The following is a 21,120-nucleotide window of genomic DNA, read 5'->3' on the forward strand; positions in this document are numbered from 1 at the left end:
ATGCACACTGGCAGCATTTGATGGGGCACAGTAGTGGCAATTGATGGGCACACTGGCAGCATTTGATGGGTACAGTAGCTGCGTTTGATGGCACAGTTGCTGCACTTGATGGGCACAGTGGCTGCTTTTGATGGGCGCATTGGCTGTGTTTAATGACACAGTGGCTGCGTTTGATGGGGACAGTGGCAGCGTTTGATGGGCACAGTGGCTGCGTTTGATGGGTACAGTGGCTGCGTTGATGGACACAGTGGCTACGTTTGATGGGGACAGTGGCTGCGTTTGATGGCACAGTGGCTGCGTTTGATGGGCACAGTGGCTGCGTTGATGGACACAGTGGCTACGTTTGATGGGGACAGTGGCTGCGTTTGATGGCACAGTGGCTGCGTTTGATGGGCGCATTGGCTGCGTTTGATGGCACAGTGGCTGCGTTTGATGGGCACAGTGGCTGCGTTGATGGACACAGTGGCTACGTTTGATGGGGACAGTGGCAGCGTTTGATGGGCACAGTGGCTGCGTTTGATGGCACAGTGGCTGCGTTTGATGGGCACAGTGGCTGCGTTGATGGACACAGTGGCTACGTTTGATGGGGACAGTGGCTGCGTTTGATGGCACAGTGGCTGCGTTTGATGGGCGCATTGGCTGCGTTTGATGGCACAGTGGCTGCGTTTGATGGGCACAGTGGCTGCGTTTGATGGGTACAGTGGCTGCGTTTGATGGCACAGTGGCTGCGTTTGATGGGCACAGTGGCTGCGTTGATGGACACAGTGGCTACGTTTGATGGGGACAGTGGCTGCGTTTGATGGCACAGTGGCTGCGTTTGATGGGCGCATTGGCTGCGTTTGATGGCACAGTGGCTGCGTTTGATGGGCACAGTGGCTGCGTTTGATGGGTACAGTGGCTGCGTTTGATGGCACAGTGGCTGCGTTTGATGGGCACAGTGGCTGCGTTGATGGACACAGTGGCTACGTTTGATGGGTACAGTGGCTGCGTTTGATGGCACAGTGGCTGCGTTTGATGGGCACAGTGGCTGCGTTGATGGACACAGTGGCTACGTTTGATGGGGACAGTGGCTGCGTTTGATGGCACAGTGGCTGCGTTTGATGGGCGCATTGGCTGCGTTTGATGGGCACAGTGGCTGCGTTTGATGGGCACAGTGGCTGCGTTGATGGACACAGTGGCTATGTTTGATGGGCACAGTGGCTGCGTTTGATGGGCGCATTGGCTGCGTTTAATGACACAGTGGCTGCGTTTAATGACACAGTGGCTGCATGTGATGGGGCACAGTGGCTGCGTTTGATGAGCACAGTGGCTGCGTTTGATGAGCACAGTGGCTGCGTTTGATGGGTACAGTGGCTTGCGTTTGATGGGCACAGTGGCTGAGCTTGAAGGTCACAGTAGCTGCGTTTGATTTTTTTTTTTGTCAGTTTGCGCCACCCCAAAAATTTTGAGCACCAGCCGCCACTGATCCTTCCCAAGGTGTGAACAGGTGAAGGTGTGGGATGGATGTTTTTCCAGGTCTATAGGCAGGCTGATGTAAAGAGATGACTTTATTGGCACGAAAAACTGGACCTATGTAAAATATAAACAATTTATTGAAATCACAAATATACACAGCCGTGGCCCAAAGTTTTGAGAATGACACAAATATTCATTTTCACAAAGTCTGCTGCTTCAGTGTTTTTAGATCTTTTTGTCGGATGTTACTATACTATACTGAAGTATAATTACAAACATTTCATGTGTCAAAGGCTTTTATTGACAATGACATGAAGTTTATGCGAAGAGTCAATATTTGCAGTGTTGACCCTTCTTTCTCAAGACCTCTGTAATTCTCCCTGGCATGCTGTCAATCAACTTCTGGGCCACATCCTGACTGATGGCAGCCCATTCATTCTTGCATAATCAATGCTTGGAGTTTGTCAGAATTTGTTGGGTTTTTGTTCATCCGCCTCTTGAGGATTTAGCACAAGTTCTCAATGGGATTAAGGTCTGGGGAGTTTCCTGGCCTTGGACCCAAAATTTTGATGTTTTGTTCCCCAAGCCACTTAGTTATCTCTTTTGTCTTATGGCAAGGTACTCCATCATGCTGGAAAAGGCATTGTTCCTCACCAAACTGTTCTTGGATGGTTGGGAGAAGTTGCTCTTGGAGGATGTTATTGTACCATTCTTTATTTATGGCGGGGTTCTTAGGCAAAATTGTGAGTGAGCCCACTCCCTTGGCTGAGAAGCAATCCCACCCATGAATGGTCTCAGGATGCTTTAGGCTGGGTTCACACTATCGCCACATGTGACTCACAGCAGGGGTCCAGTGCGTCCACGGTGGCATCGAGCATATTGATGGGGGATGTGTAAGAGCTTGAGAAAGAGGCTTGGCTGCCCTTGAAACGCGTAGCTCTGTCCCCTGAAGTCACTTCCGGTCCACTCTGTGTTCCACAGGGACCTTTCCTCGATCCGAGCCAACCACAGGCCATACCTCAGGACACTCCAGGCTGAACATTTTTGGGACATGCTCCCCCATAAATATGCTCAATGTCACCGTGGACTTCCAGCCTAGATACGCCACAATTTTTTCTTCTCATCATGCATACCACCCAGTGTGTTCATCCTAAACTGAGGTACCCTGCTGTGCTGAAGCTATTCACCAGAGACCCTCTCTATGTTGATGAGCCAGGTTTAACAGTTTTCATGTGAGTTGCTATTTGTCCTCGACCCTAATAAATATGTAACGTACTACACATAGAGAGGGCCCTCCGGGTCTCTTATCAATGACTGCTGAGAGACATTGCTGCCCGTTACTATAGAGCATGTCCTATATCAGTGATGGCGAACCTTGGCACCCCAGATGTTTTGGAACTACATTTCCCATGATGCCCAACTACACTGCAGAGTGCATGAGCATCATGGGAAATGTAGTTCCAAAACATCTGGGGTGCCAAGGTTCACCATCACTGTCCTATATCATCAAGCAGAAAATTGTGGCTGCCCCAAACATCATGGCTCCAACATCCACATCAGTGATAAAGAACCCCTCCGCTTCTCTGTGAAGGAAATTCCTCTCTTTTTTTTTTTAGCTCACAAGTATCAGTTGATATATATCAATACATTATACCACCACATAAACAATGTATCTTTTTTTTTAAACTCCTACTTCTTTTGATTTTTGTTCTCTTGCTCTCTCATCCCCCTCACAATCTGCTATGGAGAACAATACAGAACACACACATATAGAAATTTCCGTAGGAGTCAATGTGGCTGCTACATTTAATATCATTCTGCCCCAATATTCCCATCATGTGATATTCCAGCTCACACTGCCCAATATTTTCTGTATAGCGTACAGTATTGCTGTATACTCACTGTACATTACTATGTCCCATATATAGGGCTTCGGTCAAAGCTGAGATTTCAGAGATATATCTGAATAAATCTGCTTCAGAAACTTTGTTCTCTTATAATAAAGTATCAAATATTTTAATGTAGTCTTATTGCAGAGAGCGCCACCTGCCATAAATATATTAAGAAGCAACATATCCATTTACATCCACCACAAGGGCTGAAAAAGGCGGCTGCACTCCATGCAAGAGGTCTGCTTTGAAAGCGGAAGTAAACCCATCCTTAACCACTTTCTCACCGGGCACTTAAACCCCCCCTCCTGCCCAGACCAATTTTCAGCTTTCAGCGCTGTCACACTTTGAATGACAATTACGCCGTCATGCTACACTGTACTCAAATTAAATTTTTATCATTTTTTTTCAGACAAATGGAGCTTTCTTTTGGTGGTATTTAATCACCATCTGGGTTTTTATTTTTTGCTAAACAAACAAAAAAGACAGAAATAAAAAATAAAAAAAAAACGTTTCATAGTTTGTTATAAAATGTTGCAAATGGAATGCATCATTTTTCTCCTTCATTGATATTCGCTGATGAGGCTGCACTGATGGGCACAGATAAGGCGACACTAATAGATGTCACTGATGGGCACTGGTAGGTGGCATTGATAGGCAGCACTGGTGATGAGGCACTGATTAGTGACATTTATAGGTGGCACGGTGGGCACTGATAGGTGGAGCTGGTGGGCACTGGTAGGCGACACTGTTGTGCACTGGCAGGTGGGCAAAGAAGCCACTGCCTGTCACATTTACACAGTAATCAATGCATTTTTAATTGCACTGATATAAATGTGAATGGTCCCAAAATCGCTGCAAAAGTGTCCGACCTGTCCGCCATAATGTCGCAGTCATGATAAAAATCGAAGATCGCCGCCATTACTAATAAAAAAAAAAAAATTATTAATAAAAATGCCATAAAACTATGCCCTATTTTGTAAACGCTATAACTTTTGCGCAAACCAATCAATAAATGCTTATTGCAATTTTTTTTTACCAACAATATGTAGAAGAATATATATCGGCCTAAACTGAGGAAAAAAAATGTTTTTTTTATATATTTTTTTGGGATATTTATTATAGCAAAAAGTAAAAAATAATGCATTTTTTTTTCAAAATTGTTGCTCTTTTTTTGTTTATAGCGCAAAAAAATAAAAACCGCAGAGGTGATCAAATACCACCAAAAGAAAGCTCTATTTGTGGGGAAAAAAGGACGTCAATTTTGTTTGGGAGCCACGTCGCACGACCGCGCAATTGTCAGTTAAAGCGACGCAGTGCCGAATCGCAAAAAGTGCTCCGGTCTTTGGCCAGCCAAATGGTCCAGGGCTTAAGTGGTTAAACAGAGGTAAAGACGGCAGCTTCCATGGCTGAAAACAATAGGGGGGGGGGGGTTTACTTACACTTTAAAGCTGGATTTAAGTCATTAGACAAAATCTACCCTTACATTGGGGTCTTCCCTGTACTGCAAGGGTTAAAGGGTTATTCCACTTTCATGGGGGGGAAAAAAAATTAAATAAATTGCCACACAAGTCACATTGTAATTGATCGTTTTTAAAAATGGCCTTTCCTTATATAATCTGAAGTGCTGTACTTTTCTGTAAAGTGCAATATGGCAACCTGGAGGCGTTCTGTACACAGATGGTATACAGAACGCCCCCTAGAAATGTCATTTCCTGCTTGTGTGATTGGCTCACTGATGTTCCCAGATGTCTGCACGAAGATACAAGTCAGATTTTGGGCATCCCCTGCAACAAAAGCATCATTTTTGGCAAGATGCTTCAAAAAGGGAAATCACATAAAAAAAAAAAAAAAGAATGATGCAGACCCTGCCACATTCCTCCTTGGAATCCTGGAAGTGCAGCAGCTGATTGATAATTATAAAATCACTTCCATTAGATTCTCTGTGTCCCATCTGCAGAGTGAAACAGACAGCTATATTATCAGAATAACAAAAGGTCAAAATCTGAAAACAAAGTTTGTTAAAATCCCTGCAATGTACATAGATCCAGAGGGTGAAAAGGTCTGCAGGGATTTATTTATTTATTACAGGTACTTATCTAGGGCCATCAATTTATGCAGTGCTTTATTTCTTTTTTTATTATACATTCACATCAGTCCCTGCCCTTGTAATTCTTCATTGTTGGTTCTGGCAGGCTCCCTTACTGCATGCAACTGGTCCAAGTGCTGCTGCCTCCCTATGACACTTGCACTCACGGTCACTGCTGCCTCCTCCATGTACAGGCACTGTATTGTACATGATGACGCAGAGGGACCACCGCCAGACTGAAGCTTCGAAAACAACATAACAGCACCAGAACCTACCAGACCAAGAGATCGGGTAATACACCTTTTCCCTGTAACCCCTAGATTAAAGGAGCATTTACCCCTTGCAGTGTGGGGGGTAGTGCAATACAAGAGTAGATTTAAAGTGGTTGTAAAGGCATTCTATGCATGAAAGTAAAAAAAAAACTTTGTGTGCAGCAGCCCCCCTAATACTTACCTAATCCCCATCCAGCAAAGTGCACGAGAGCAGCTGCTCTCCGGGGACTCTCCCCTCCTCATTGGCTGAGACAGCAGCGGGAGCTAATGGCAATAACATCCATTCAGCCAATGAGAAGAAAGAGGGGGCGGGCCAAGCCGTGGCTCTGTGTCTGAATAGACACGCAGAACAGTGGCTCGGGAGCAAGCCTGCTCGGGTGCCCCCACAGCAAGTTGTTTGCTCTGGGGTGGAACTTGGCAGGAAGGAGGGGCCAGGAGCGCTAGCAGGGGATCCTAGAAGAGGAGGATCTGGGCTGCTTTGTGAAAAAACATTACACAGAGCAGGCAAGTATATGTTTGTTATTTATAAAAAAAAAAAATAAACACCTTGCCTTTAATATCACTTTATCTTCAGAATAACTAAATCAATTAATTGTATAACACCCTTACCCCACCCTTCCTAAAATGCTGGAATAAACGTAACAAAAAAAAAAAAAAAAAAAGACGACATCTGTAAGGGGAAAATGTTGAATATACTCACCTTTCCTCTGGATTCCATAGGGCAGGGGGTGTCCTCCTGCTGACAAGATCCCAGAGAATGGGGGCAACTAAATCTTACGTGAACACACTGAAGCACAGCGCTGGGACTACTCAACATTCTTGGAGATCTTGCCAAGGAGGAGGAAAAAAAATCACCCTCACCTAGGCCCTGTGGGCAGAAGCAGGGAAAAGATAAGAAAGGAGGAGAGTCAAGGAGACACACCTAAAAAGCAGACATTTCTTTTTGTGTGCAAGGCCCACTTTAAAGCTCAATTACTAGATACTTCATTCATGTGCTAAAAGGTATAGGGTACATTGCCTTTCTCCCTTACATCTTAGAGGGCCGAGGCGGCCCAAGCACCAAGATGTGTAGAAACTGGAATTTTCTAGTGGTTGGTGGTGTTCATTTCCCTTTGTGGTCACTTCTATGCCTATGATATTTTTCAGCAGTTGCACCCTATACAGTGTCCCCCGTGTCCGCCGCGGGGGGGGGAATTACCCAATTCTTTGGGTGCCACACACATTACCACCCTTGACCCCATCTGGGTCTTGATCTGCAAGCCAGACTCAGCTTTATTAACTTACTCCAAGTATCTTGTAATCATTGTATGAGAATGTCTACTTTTTTTCTCCCCCTTTTTGCTAAATATTAATTTGTATATCTTGTGACAATATCAACAAGGAATTGTATTTCTCTCTAGATGTATTAGGCCAATTCCTCCTGAGGAAGCGAATTTATTTGCGAAACACGTAGAGGAATCCAAATTGGACCTGCATCTTCAGAAGTTCCACTACACTGTGCGGTTCTTGCCTTGTAAAGTCTGTATAAAATAATTTTTTCTGTTTCTGTATGCAACAATGTTTTTAGGTCACTTTTTGTACCTATGTGTAAAAACTGCCTATGTAAAATAAAATGTAATTTTTTACATTCAATCGTTTCATCCCGGGTTCCGAGATAGTCCATTCCCATTTTTGTCTTGGGGCATTTATTGGAGTAGCTCCAGACAACCCTTCTTTATATCATTGTCAATTAAGGATGATGGTACCCGCCCCTATCTATATGTATTTATCTCGATTGAGGCAATTTTCTTCCTTACATCTTAGAGGACCAAGGCAGCCCAAGCACCAAGATGTGTAGAAACTGGAATTTTCTAGTGGTTGGCGGTGTTCATTTCCCTTTGTGGTCACACCATTGCATGCTGCTTGCTGTAAAACCCCACAGTAAAAGAGATATGGATGTTCCTGTCTCTGACCAACTTTTGAAAATGCCAATTGTCTGGGTGTCTCACAACTTCCTCTTACTTCAGTGCTCACAGACCTAGAAAAAGTCTGCAGAGAGACAGTCATTCTCAACCAGGGTTCCTCCAGCCTTTGCTAGGGGTTCCTTGAGCTTTTACGGTTTAACCTCCTAATTCATGGTGCCTGCATAGTTCCAGGGTCAATGCCATTTGGTAGAGCCAGCAGCATGACACCAATGATCTTTTGAGCTGCCTGTAAGGTTGGCATTTTGACCACCACTGAAGGTGGTTACCAAAACCTCCTATTGACCAACATAAAGGGGCATTTTTCCTATTTACCCGCCGATGAGTTTGTTTCGGTAAGGGTTCCCCAAAACCTGCAAACTATTTTAGGGGTTCCTCTGGGTTAAAAAAAAAAAAAGGATTGAGCAAGGCTGCTCTATACACCAAAACCAAGTCTGTGTCTCAGTGTTGAAGGCACGTCTTCAGCAAGCCAGAAAATTGAAAGGTCAGCAAAGGCCACCTTTATTTTTCTCAGTACTAGTTCCCTTTAAAAAACAGAACTGAACAGGTTCTCTTTAACTTTTTGAAATATACAACACCTAGTGGTGCTGAGGTATATCTATCCTCATGTTCCATCCATGCTCAGTATGTGGGGCTGTACAGTCCCAAAGCCATATATGCGTAGGAGGCTGTATTTTGGGTGTAGGAATCTTCATACTGCTCAAAGCACAGCGCCGTCAAAAACACACTGGGCTCACACAGTCCCGGAACCAGGACAGAGGAAACTCTTCTGATATCCACCTCACTGGGATATATGCAGACAGGGTTTTTTTTTTTTAACCCAACCCTCTATACCCAAAGTGGCAGAAAAAACCGAGTGGGCTCTACCCCCTGTGTACAAGGTGATGTGTATAGCACAGGGGCATGAAAATGTCACTCGCTCTTTTGAACACATACAGTATCTAAACCCAATAGATTTTAGCTTACCAGTCCTTAGTTTTGGTGTCTACTCTCATTTCTCCCTTGTATCTATCAAGAGATACATAGTAGGTGAGGTCGAAAAAAGACACAAGTCCATCAAGTCCAACCTATGTGTGTGCTTATATGTCAGTATTACATTGTATATCCCTGTATGTTGTGGTCATTCAGGTGCTTAACTAATAGTTTTTTGAAACTATCGATGACCACCGCCTGTGGAAGGGAATTACACATCCTTGCCGCTCTTACAGTAAAGAACCTTCTACATAGTTTAAGGTTAAACCTCTTTTCTTCTAATTTTAATCAGTGGTTGCGTGTCTTGTTAAACTCCCCTCCGCAAAAAAGTTGTATCCCTATTGTGGGGTCACCAGTACAGTGTTTATAAATTGAACTCATATCCCTTCTCAAGTGTCTCTTCTCCAGAGAGAATAAGTTTAGTGCTCGCAACCTTTCCTCATAACTAAGATATTCCAGACCCTTTATTAGCTTTGTTGCCCTTCTTTGTACTCGCTCCATTTCCAGTACATCCTTCCTGAGGACCGGTGCCCAGAACTGGACAGCATACTCCAGGTGTGGCCGGACCAGAGTCTTGTAGAGCGGGAGCATTATCGTTTGATGTATGGTGATCACAAAAAGGTAAGACTATAAAGCAAAGCAAATCTCCAGCTTTTAGTGAAGTTTAAATAGTCAATTTGGAGCAAGCTGGTCCAAGTAAACCATTTACTTCCTTAAGACGTGTAGCAGTTCTCAGTGCTGTATGAACTGTTCAAAGCCTCAGCTACATACAGTGCTGTGTTCTGGCAGTGGGATGGAGACTTCCCTTTGCACACCAAGAACAAAATTGAGTCAGGCTGAGTTCATGCACATCTGCTGGCAGAATTGGCGCCGAACGCCCTATATGAGGACAGTGGCTGCTTTTGATGATCTTCAGCTACTCGTACTCCTTGCTGCTGTGTTTCCTGTATTCCTTGGATTACTTGTTACCAAACCAGCTTGCCTCTTGACTTCCCTGCTGCCCGATCCATGGTTGATCCTGGCTTGATCTAACAATTTTGCTTCTCTTGTTCTACCATGCATGACTCAGTCTTGCTCTTGACTACTCTTCTGCTTGCTCCACTCGATCCCTGTGAATGACCTTGGCTCTGTTCTTGACCACGCTCCTGCCTACTCCCTGGCTTGCCTTCCTGTGTATGACTTCGGCTACCATCCCCACTACACTTCTTCAGTCAGATCCTGCCAGCCTGATCCAGTTTCTTCCTCAGGTGCCACCTTGCCTGTGGTCACTGCCTTAGTCCTTCTACATCTCCAGGGGCAACAGAAGTCATGCCATCTGTCCTGACAGACCAGCTGACAGCTATCCAGTTCTGTGTTGCTGCAAGCAGCTTCTCAGCAGATCTACCTAAACAGCACCCGTGCTTCTTTGAGCATAGCACTCCCTGTTCTCAACTTCAGGGGTGCTAGGCACTTAGCCGCAAGGAAAGCCTTCTTGTCAAATAAGCCTCAGACCAGGTACAGGACACCTACTTAGTTTTGTTACGGGTGAGGGATGGGAAGTCTCCATCCTACTGACAGAACACAGTGCTGTATACTGTATGTAGCTGAGGCTAAAAAAAAAAAAAAAACAAACTTTTAATATATTGCTCAATAGCCTCAAAAGCATATAAATCCACTTTGCAGGCACAAAATGCCTTTGCAAACCCAGTAAATATCTTGTAACTGTAGTGTTACATTCATCACTGTGCTGTACATAGCTTGTGCACAGAGTAGAGACCCAGCAGGTTGCCTGCAGAAAACTACAGGAGGGGGTGTTGAAAATCCATGGCTTTAAAGGGTAAAGGTCTGAAGTTCTTCCTGGTTGATACCAGGTTTGAAATGTAACAAATTGCACATCAAAGCTTTGTAGAGATCACGCCTCCATCAAGGCTCCGGACCGTCTGTTGCTATATTGCAAACTTGAAAGGGACCATAACTGACAAGATGATTGATGAATGTCCTGCTACAGAAGATCAAAGGCATTGAAGATTGACCAGGGTACATAGACATGGACAATGCTGCCCCTAGAGGCCAATACAGTAGGACTGACAGTAATATAATCCCCATAAGTACTGTGATACGTCAAAAGTCTAGATGGGATGGCAATAGGGATGGGTCTGGGTGGTGTATGATTGAAGTATAAAAGAGGGCACACAGGAAGGAATTCATCCCTTTTCGCTGGTGGCCCTCTGAGCCACATGGGTCTGTCTCTACCCTTTTCGCTCTTGGCTCAAGCCTGGTGGCTGCCTGAGCCACATTGGCATTTCTTTGCCATCTGGGCCCAGCTTGATGACACAAGGCCTCATTGTGATAAGTATCTTTGCTATTCTTATATTAGGCGTTCTGTTGGTATATGTTTGTAATATCTTCCCTTAGTATTTTATGTTAGCGTTTTCCTATTTTCTTGGGAAATAAATAAGACTTTGTTTTATTAAGCCGTGTACTTGGTTTCATCGCTAACCTTGTATTATTGTGATATCAACAGTAACATGTGATCAGAGTTATAATATACTAGCTAACTAGGGGAATAGACAAATTAATACATAGGTGCAATAGATATAGGGAATATTCACCCCTGAATAATATTTATTTGCACCAATTACTTCAGGGGGCAGAGACCAGACCAGTCAACCTGCACAAGGAAAGGGAGCAGCAGTGACTGGTCTTTATTATAGGAAGTGCCTACACTGAATTACAGCACCGACCTGAAAGAAATACACAAAGGAGACAATTGAAGTAAGAAGACACATGGCTCTTGTATTTGGACAATATCCGTTTTGCATGGAGTTCAGCTTTACAAGTACCTCCCACAACCCAGGCCTGCCTCCAGTACATTCTACAGAAAACAAATGGGACCCCTTTCTTATCCCCAGGGTGTTTTTATTTATTTCTTCATGCCTTTTGTGTTGCACCAGGCATTACAGACTCCACCCTATCATTATTACAGACAACCACTCCTCCCTGTACCTCTGAACTTGATAAATTCTTTCATATAACTCTCCATTAATAAAATCCAGGCAGGTTATAGAGCGCTGTGAACCAAGAAAGAGTTGAAACTACCAATTAGGAAATACTGCAAAACATGTTGAAAAGACGCCATCTATTAGAATACCTCCAAATATCACACGCAGAAGACACCAGTCACATAGAAATTGTTCATTTGCTGCTTTTTAAAATCACAAAAATGGTCAGTCAGACAAAGATCTGTTTTGTCCATAGCTCAATTACACACAAATAATTAACATGAAGGTATTAAAAAAAAAATATTGTAAGTAGGTAATTAACCCCTCCTTCCCTGAGTGCTGAAGCCGCAGTGCTCAGTAACTTCTGGAAACCTTTGAAATAAACTGTATTTTACGCCCGCTACGAAAGACTTCCAAACCTGGCACAGACAAAATTTTGCACAGATGTGAAACTCATTAACAGGGAATCCCAATAAATCTTTGCCTGTAGCTGGACGATTCCTTCAGCCTTACAAATATTTTTATGTGCTATCATCAAACAGGAAAACATAACTATGCGCCGACATCCATAAATGGCGCTGTGCGTTTTTTAAAAAAAATGCACAAAGGTTTTGTTTGCCAACGTTGGGGAAGGTTTTCAAACTACAAAGTGTAAAAAGTGGGCAATCCGGGGGCCAATGCCAGCGTTTGATGCACAAGTACGACACACACACACATGAGTTTTTGAAAAATACAACGGCTCCAGGACTAAAGGGCTCAGCAACAAGGAAGAAAAAACAACAAAAAAACGAAAAAAAAAAAAAAACACAAGATTAACCAACGTGGCACAACACCCGTCAGTCAGAGTTAAAAACATGGCAGCAGGGGACGGACTCCTTTTTTTTTTTTTCCCCTCAACTTGAATTAATGCCCTAATGAGGCCTTGTGTTTGGCAGGTGATGGGTGTGGGCTGGTGGAGGTGCTGAGTGTGGACTGCAGGTAGACGGTCTTGTGAAAAAGCCGGTTACTGAGGAAGACCACCAGCGAGAAGAGGCGGAGCTGGAAGTGACTGTGAACAGAGTAAAATTAAGATAAATTAGACTGTATACTCGTAGCATTTCAAGAAGAATGATTCTGTAATGCTGCATTGGTTATCTATGTATACATGTTTCCTTATTCCTGCTCTATCACTCCTACCCGTTGTCCTAATTTTACAACTTATGATAAGAGAAAAAAAAAAAAAAAAAAAAAAACTACAGGTAGTACATACTCCTCACATTCACCATACAGATTTAAATATCACTACCTGACTGGAGTTTGCATGTTCTCCTGTGCCTGCGTGGGTTTCCTCCGGGTACTCCCAGTTTCCTCCCACACTCCAAAAGACATGCTGGTAGGTTAATTGAATCCTGTCTAAATTGTCCCTAGTATGTGCATGTATGAATGTGAGATAAGGAGCTTACACTCTAAGGTCCCTAAGGGTAGGTACTGATGTGAATGTACAATGCATATGTAAAGCGCTGCGTAAATTGACGGCGCTATACAAGTTCCTGAAATTAATAAAAATAAAATAAATAAAAATATATAGCATGCCAAAAAATTTACTGTATAATAAAAGCATCTATAGGGCTCATTCACATGGCCGTTCACCACCCAGAGCAGTGTATTTCTGCGCTGGGTATGGCCAGGTATTTACGCTCAGATGTGGCCAATCAGCCTGTGCAAATCAATGACGGGCTGAGAGGCTCCGCAACGGTTTGCTCTTGCTGGGTGTCCAATGTGTCCCTGTGCTTTCAAGGAGAAGTGGACTCCCTCCAGGCAAACCTGCCCTTAACTTATCTTCTGCTATATTTACTTCAACTTGGAGACTCAAAAATATAGGGAGGTAGGACTGCAGTATGTAGAGCAGCCTTGGCGTAGGCACTGTGGTTTCCACCCATAGGCTCCTATAGCTCATCTGTTGTCGGCACCCCATCTTCTCCCCTGCAGACCCCGCTGGCCGACCCAAGGAGGCTGGATCATGTGAAGGAAGCGCAGCGTCCTGAAAATAGGTAAGTATATACAGTCTGGGGTATATACACAGTGGGGTTTAAAATTGTCAGTCTCCACTAAATAAATTTTTTTTAAAAATGCAGTCTCAGAAAGGCATACAAACTCTGGAGAAAACCTCTGGAAAGGTCTGGAGAAAAACTTCTGGCGTTTTCCCTTCTGTGTAGTGGAAAAATGAAGAGCACTTAGGCTCATAAATACTTACTAAGCTTTGATAGGCGTTTTTGCTTCGTTAGCACTGATAATGAAGAGAGGGAAGAGGATGGAGAACAGGCAGCCGCTGCAAGAGAACAAAATAATTTTAATCATTAGGCAAAAAACAAAACCCTAAAAGCAAGGCAGTACAGCTGGCTTCCCTCGGAAAATCCATGCAACTCACTAATCATCATCATGTTGTCATGCTTGATCACTATGCTGGTCCAGCTAATGACTACCCTTCTTGATCAGCAGGTTCAGCTCTAATTATCAAGTCCAACTAGTTACAATGATCTAAAAACTGAATTCCATGCACAGACAGAGAAGAAAGGAATTAACACATACTGCTTTCAAAAAGGTGGCAGTTAAAAATCTGTTTTAAAGGATGAGGCACTAGTGATGTCCAGTAAATCAGAAAAATACAAATATTCAAAATATAGCAAGAGTCCAAATGTGATGAATCCCAACACCAAAATGTGATGCTCAAATAAAAAACAAAAAAACTAGTTCTTCAACAGGAGTGCACAATAGATGGGTGGCCACTCACCAGAAAATGATGACCCCTTTTTACAGGAAGGTCAAACAGCGCTTCTGGAATATCAATTTATTCCACTGACAGCACAGTTCCACTCCTTTGGCCCCTCGAGATGAAACTCCACAAGAGATCAGGTCCTGATCCCACATCCCATTTAGGCTTTGCCCTTAGGAGAGACGCAGACTACACGCCATCCTTCAAGGACTAGCCGACTTGCACATGCCGATTACACCTGGTGCCCGGATCGGCACTCCAACGTGTGAGTGTAATCGTCATTTGTTGTCAAACTTTTTTACTTATTAAAATTACTACACTATAAGACCTTCCTCTATGTCTCTTGAGGAGTCATTTTTCCCCATCCTAGTTTCATCTTGAGGGGCCAGTGGAGTGGAACTGTGCTGTCAGTGGAATCAATTGATATTCCAGAAGCGCTGTTTGACCTTCCTGTAAAATGGGGCCATCATTTTCTGGTGAGTGGCCACCCATCTATTGAGCACTCGTGGTGAAGAACTAGAAATCTATTTTTGAGCATTACATTTTGGTATTGGGATTCATCACATATGGACTTTTAGGCTTGCTATATTTTAAATATTTTTATGGTTCACTGGACATTACTAGCGCTTCATCCTTTAATATATTTTTTCTGCAGATTTTGGTGACTTGTTCACTTTTAACCACTTGCCGACCGCCACACGCCGATATACGTCGGCACAATGGCAACGGTGGGCAAATGGGTGTACCTGTACGTCCGAATTAATATGTGGGGCTAGTGGACACGCGTGCGCCCACCGCATACCGCGAGACCGCGGGTCCCGCGGACTCGATGTCCGCCGGTGTCCCGCGATCATGTCACGGAGCGGCAGAACAGGGAGATGCCTATGTAAACAAGGCATTTCCCTGTTCTGCCTAGCAACATGACTGGGATCTACTGCTCCCTGTCATCGGGAGCAATGATCTGTCATGTTGTAGTGAACCCTTCCCCACTACAGTTAGAATCACTCCCTAGGACACACTTAACCCCTTGATCGCCCCCTAGTGTTTAACCCCTTCCCTGCCAGTGTCATTTTTACAGTAATCAGTGCATTTTTATAGCGCCGATCGCTTTAAAAATGACAATGGTCCCAAAATAGTGTCAAAAATGTCCAATGTGTCCGTCGCAATGTTGCAGTCATGATAGAAATCGCAGATCGACGCCATTACTAATAATAAAAAAAAAAAATAATAAAAATGCCATAAATCTATACCCTATTTTGTAGACGCTATAACTTTTGCGCAAAGCAATATATCCTTATTGCGATTTTTTTTTTTTACCAAAAATATGTAGAAGAATACATATCGGCCTAAACTGACGAAAAAGTTTTTTTTTTTTTATATTTTTTTGTGGATATTTATTATAGCAAAAAAGTAAAACATATTGCTTTTTTTCAAAATTGTCACTCTTTTTTGTTTATAGTTCAAAAAATAAAAACCGCAGAGGTGATCAAATACCGCCAAAAGAAAGCTCTATTTGTGAGAAAAAAAAGACATCAATTTTGTTTTGGTGTGACATTGCATGACCGCACAATTGTCAGTTAAAGCGACGCAGTGTCAAATCGCAAAAAGTGCTCTGGTCAGGAAGGGGGTAAATCCTTCCGGGGCTGAAGTGGTTAAAGGGGCAGTTTAATTATGCTTGTTCAATGATTTCACAGGGCGCCATTCATTGTTTCTTTCAGTTGAAAATCTGTATATCGCCCAATATTCATGCAACCTATATTTTCAGTAAAATACACTGAAATGAATTTTAGTGTAAACACACACACAATGAAATCCCCATTTTTATGGTAAAAATATAGGTGAAATGGTGTTGGCAAATAAATACCAAATATGTCAAGCCTTAAAGAAGTAGTAAACTCTGCTTTTTGACTTGTACCCACAGGTAAGCCTATAATAAGTGATTGTCTGCTAAACTTGCAGTGCTTAGGAAATATTCACGCTTTAGATACCGGTGACATCACCAGCGCATGCACACCGTGACTCCCACTGAGTGTGTGCTGTGAGCGTGACTTCCGTGTGCATGCGCAGGAGTGACGTCATCTCAGCCCGGCCATTCGAATGACCGGAGAGCGTGAACCCGGAAGGAAGACCGGTGGATTTGTAACATGTTACAAAAAGGTCAATTTATCCTGTAAGGGAAATTTGTAAAAATGTGCTAGAATGCGGCGGTGCATACTAGCACATTATGGCTTAAACCACCCAGGGTTTTCCTAATAAAGGAGTTTACTACTGTGTCAAACTTGTACCTGCGAAACAGTGGTTTATCAATTTAGAGTTCATTGTAAATAATGGTCCTAGCAGAGCTTGGTATGCAGAGTGATACCGAGTACGCTTTATGCAATCATCGTTTATGTACACCAAGGGTGCCCACCCTTTTGAAAAGCGAGGGCCACTTTAGCGACTTGGTAACCGGTCACAATGAGTGGAGCAGGCGGATGACAGGTCCATTGTCCACTCTGCATATGCACAGCAGACACGGACACAGCCTGCTCTACTCTATGGGCTCTCCGATCAGACAGAAGGGAACAGATCCCCTTCTGTTTTTTTAAGCGGATCAGACTGGAGATAGGTGGGTGTAAACAGACACAAGTCTGTTTACATCTGCCACTCTACAGAGGTGAATGGAGGGTCCAATTCCGTCCACCTGCAAAACAAGACAGGCGGACCCGATCGGACCATTCGTGTGAAAGGGGCATAGGGCCGCTTTCACACTGATGCACTGCGGTACCTGCACCTCAACTGACCTCAATCTTCACTTCTTCCTCAGGATTCCTGCAGGTATGGCGGGCTGCTGGCTGTCCCCCAGGCGGGTATGGCTGGTGACTGTTGCTGGGGGTCCTCCAGAACTGGTACTGCTGGTGGGTCCTGCTGGGCTGGTTCCCAACCCACCATCCCTGAGCATAAGTGTGACAGGAGCCGGCGCCGGAGGAAGCATGCGGCTGCAGTGGAGAACAGAGCTGATGCTTCCTCTATCGCTCTCGTCACAGGCGGAGTACATTTGGTATCACTCTGCCTGTGGCAGGAGCCTGCTCTATACAGGAAGCATTCAGCTCTGCTTCCTTTAGCGCCGGCTCCGTTCTTCATGCTGACGCTAAGGGATGGCGGGTTGTGAACCCGCATTCTAGGCTTGCCGACCTGCCATCCTAGAGCAGGAGGTGGCAGGCCACATCAGAGGGCATTGTGGGCCACATGTGTCAGCGGTTGAGCACCCCCGATATACACAAACACGTCCTATTTTTTTAAGGTATGTGCATGGGTGGGAATTTTTTCAGTTATTTCCTTTTTTTTTTTTTTTTACCCTTTTATTAATTTTTTTTCTCCCTTTAACTTTTTTCTTTACAGAACTTCATTATACAGGATTTATTTAGAGCCAACCTTTTGCGCAACGCTTTTCAATATAAAGGGAGATGGTACAGTCACAATACAATATAATACAAGAGGGTTAGGAGGGTTCAGCTCATAAGAACTGGGGCAAGTGGTACAAAAGATAATAACTGCGAAGAATGAGCTGATGGAAGAATTTAAAGTCCAGTTGTTAGGTGGAGGTGGGATAAGCTTCCCTAAAGAGATGAGTTTTCAGGGATCACCTAAAAGGTGGCCATTGCTATCACTATAGTGGGCTATAGGCGCACTCCTAAAGCATGCATAATTGATCAGGCTGCTTTACAGCCACCCGGATTACATCTCTAGAAAGGCTCAGAGCCTTGTGTTAAATTTTAAAAACAAGCTCACAGCTGCTATTGCCAAGCAGCAAATTTTCTGCTCTGCAGCCATAGAGGCCTGTAATTAGGATAAAGAAGCAGTGCATAATAATTCAGAACAATATCAAAAATGTGTAGTCACCAAGCTATAGGCCATTATCTATGGCCATGCATGTATGTACATCCATTTCACAGGCAGCCGCAGGTGGAATGTAATAAACAGCCCAACAGCAGGCAGGGCAGTAAAAGAGTGATTCATGCATCTAAAGTCTGTATTATGAATGACAACTGGATTAGCAGGGATGGGGGTGCTAGATGCAAAATTAAGGGTACGGTTAGTTTAGGTTAACGGTTAGTATAAAGCATAAACCTTCACCTGATGATATAAGATGACTGCATGGCTGTCAAGGAGGCCAAGGGTAAACCGAATCCAAAGTAATAGGGCCAGTTGCGTTCGATGTTGGATAACCGTTGGTGCATCTCGATTCCTACAGGAGGGAGAGCAATGGGTAATCACATGTGAGTGAACGTGAACCACATCTTGCCTTTTTTTCCCCCTCACCATACCAATAGTGGAAAATTACCTTTGTTGAACCAACGATACTCAAAACAGTATAAGGAGTAGAGCAGAGACATGTGCAGAAGACTAATAATCTGTCCAATCACATCGATCGGGAACAGGCTGACAAACATTCCCTATGAGGGGCAAAGACAGGAAACCATAAGACATGATACAGGATGCCACAGCAGATGCCAAACATCTGCAAAAGGTAGACAAAAGTGTAACCTGAACAATTTATGCACACTGTTGCAGCTTTTCTGAATGTTAGGGTTCGTTCACATAAGCATCTGCAACTAAAAGGGATTAGCAGATGGGGGGGTTGGTAAAAGCTTGGCTCAACCATGGGGTTTTACTGCCCCACCTCACATGTGAACGAGCCCTTAGGTATTCTGAACTCTGATGTTCATCTGTGTTACACTATCAGCAGATAGTCAAATAAATGTTTGGACTGTGTAGATGTAGAAAGATCAAAAAAAAAAAAAATGCAAGTTTGAGGGAAATCCAGCCGAGGGCAAGATTGCTGCCTTAAAATGGTTCTGAAGGTAGGTTTTTTTATCATAACAATAATAATAATAATATTATTATTATTATGATTATTATTAATAATAATACAATGGTGCGCTAGAAGAAGAGGATTGGATCTGCTCTGTGAAAAAACACTGCACAGAGCAGGTAAGAAAAAGTTCACCTTTTAAAAAATAAATAAATGCACATTTTTTTGCAGGTAAAAAATAAATAAAAATGTGCATTTACTATTTTAATTTTTTTGGGGTCCGGGGGCTGGTTGGACAGGGGTCGGTTGGGGGAGAGGTGTTTGCCTCCCCCAAAAAAAGATTACCAATGGCTGCCACTGAGAACTACAACCCAACAGCTGCAAAGGATATCAGTACTTGTAATTCATTCATTTATTCAATGACGTGGCCATGTGGGTGGAGCCCAGCATGGCTGCACTCTTTTCAAAAAGATAAAGCTGGGGGGGGGGCCCTTCTCCCCATGTTGCTGCCACAGGGAGGCGGCGGATCACCGAGCGGCTGCAGGAGTGGGACTTGTGGGACTTACTTGTTGGACAGGGGTTGGTTGGGGGAGAGGTGTATGTCTCCCCCCCAAAAAAAATTACCAATGGCTGCCACTGAGAACTACAACCCAACAGCTGCAAAGGATGTCAGTACTTGTAGTTCATTCATTCAATGACGTGGCCATGTGGGTGGAGCCAGCATGGCTGCACTCTTTTGAAAAAAAAAAAAAAAAGCTGGTCCGGGGGGCTGGGGACACGACTTCTCCCCATGCTGCTGTCACAGGGAGGTGGCGGATCACCGAGTGGCTGCAGGAGTGGGAACATGTTACTTGTTGCACCCTAAAAACGGGTGCAACAAGTAACATGGTCCCGAAGGTGAACTTATCCTTCAACAATCAATACCCATTTTCAGATCTGTGTTATTTCCTATGGCATAGATTGAAATGTAGGTTTTCATTTACAACTTCAACCACATCTTGGCGAGGGAATGCTTGTGATTGGCTGTAAGCACATAAACAGTTATGTGCAAATCACAAAACACAGAAAGTCCCTACACTGGATTTATGTCAGAAAGCCAAAGCTACAAGATCACTTGGAAGAAACAAATACCAAAAAACAACAATACCTGGATGAGGAAGAGAGCCTGAAGCAGGAGATTAAACAACATGTCGGCAATAATTTTACTGACGCTGGGGAAAGGCTGTGCTTTTCTGCCGGACATCTCAAATGCCAAATCTGCTATGTCCTGAAAGTCAAAAAAACAAGAGCGTGAATTTTCAAAATGAGCCTCGCCTGTGATTAGAGGTCTTTTCTAAGGTTTTAGAAATAAATATTGCACACAGATTAGAATGCTCACCTGAAACCAAATAGCATTGACCACTTTACTTAGGACAAAGAGTGGCAGAACCCAGAGGGCACTAAACACCGACGTGAGGATGAATTCCAACCACGACCAGACATCGCCATGTAAGGATGGATCGCCTGCAAAGACACAATACAGTCAGGAGCACAGAGATCAGCTGCAAAGGAATATACTATAGTAGTAGATGGCAAATACATGACCCAAGCGTTAACATAAAAGAGTAGCCAAAGATCCTACAAGTCCTGACTACAGACACAGATTTCCTCCAATGTGGCCCCTATTCTTTTCCAATAAAGGATAAGTTATCCTTTGGAACATGTTACACCCATTATTTAGGGTAGAACACGCAACATGTTCCAGCTCCTGCCTCCTCTCCCCCCTTCGATGTGACAGTAAGCGGGAGGGGGATCTTCACAAATTTAGAAACAGCATGGCCATGCGGGGCTCCACCCACACAGCTGCGTCATTCAGTCACAGTTCTGTCAGCCCTGGTTCACACCAGTGCAGCTTTGAAATCCCGCTACTTCAGCGCCAGGGTGGATAAAAATCTATGATCAAAAAGACTTCAAG

General features: G+C 43.8%; 1 protein-coding gene across 3 annotated transcripts in view; it reads right to left on the reverse strand.

The window, feature by feature from the left end:
• Positions 1-11,387: 11,387 nt before the first annotated feature.
• EI24 (EI24 autophagy associated transmembrane protein) overlaps positions 11,388-21,120 on the reverse strand; it is a 31,731-nt gene continuing 21,998 nt past the window's right edge. For all 3 annotated transcript variants that reach the window (XM_073603561.1, XM_073603562.1, XM_073603563.1), the window contains exons 6-11: positions 20,545-20,669; positions 20,314-20,433; positions 18,696-18,807; positions 18,488-18,599; positions 13,853-13,927; positions 11,388-12,667 (exon numbers count right to left, since the gene is read on the reverse strand). In XM_073603561.1, the coding sequence (XP_073459662.1) occupies positions 12,523-12,667; positions 13,853-13,927; positions 18,488-18,599; positions 18,696-18,807; positions 20,314-20,433; positions 20,545-20,669 (689 nt within the window). In that variant the 3' untranslated portion in view covers positions 11,388-12,522. The remainder of the gene's footprint in view (positions 12,668-13,852; positions 13,928-18,487; positions 18,600-18,695; positions 18,808-20,313; positions 20,434-20,544; positions 20,670-21,120) is intronic.

Source organism: Aquarana catesbeiana, linkage group LG10, assembly GCF_042186555.1.
Source record: "Aquarana catesbeiana isolate 2022-GZ linkage group LG10, ASM4218655v1, whole genome shotgun sequence".
Lineage (NCBI taxonomy): Eukaryota > Metazoa > Chordata > Amphibia > Anura > Ranidae > Aquarana > Aquarana catesbeiana.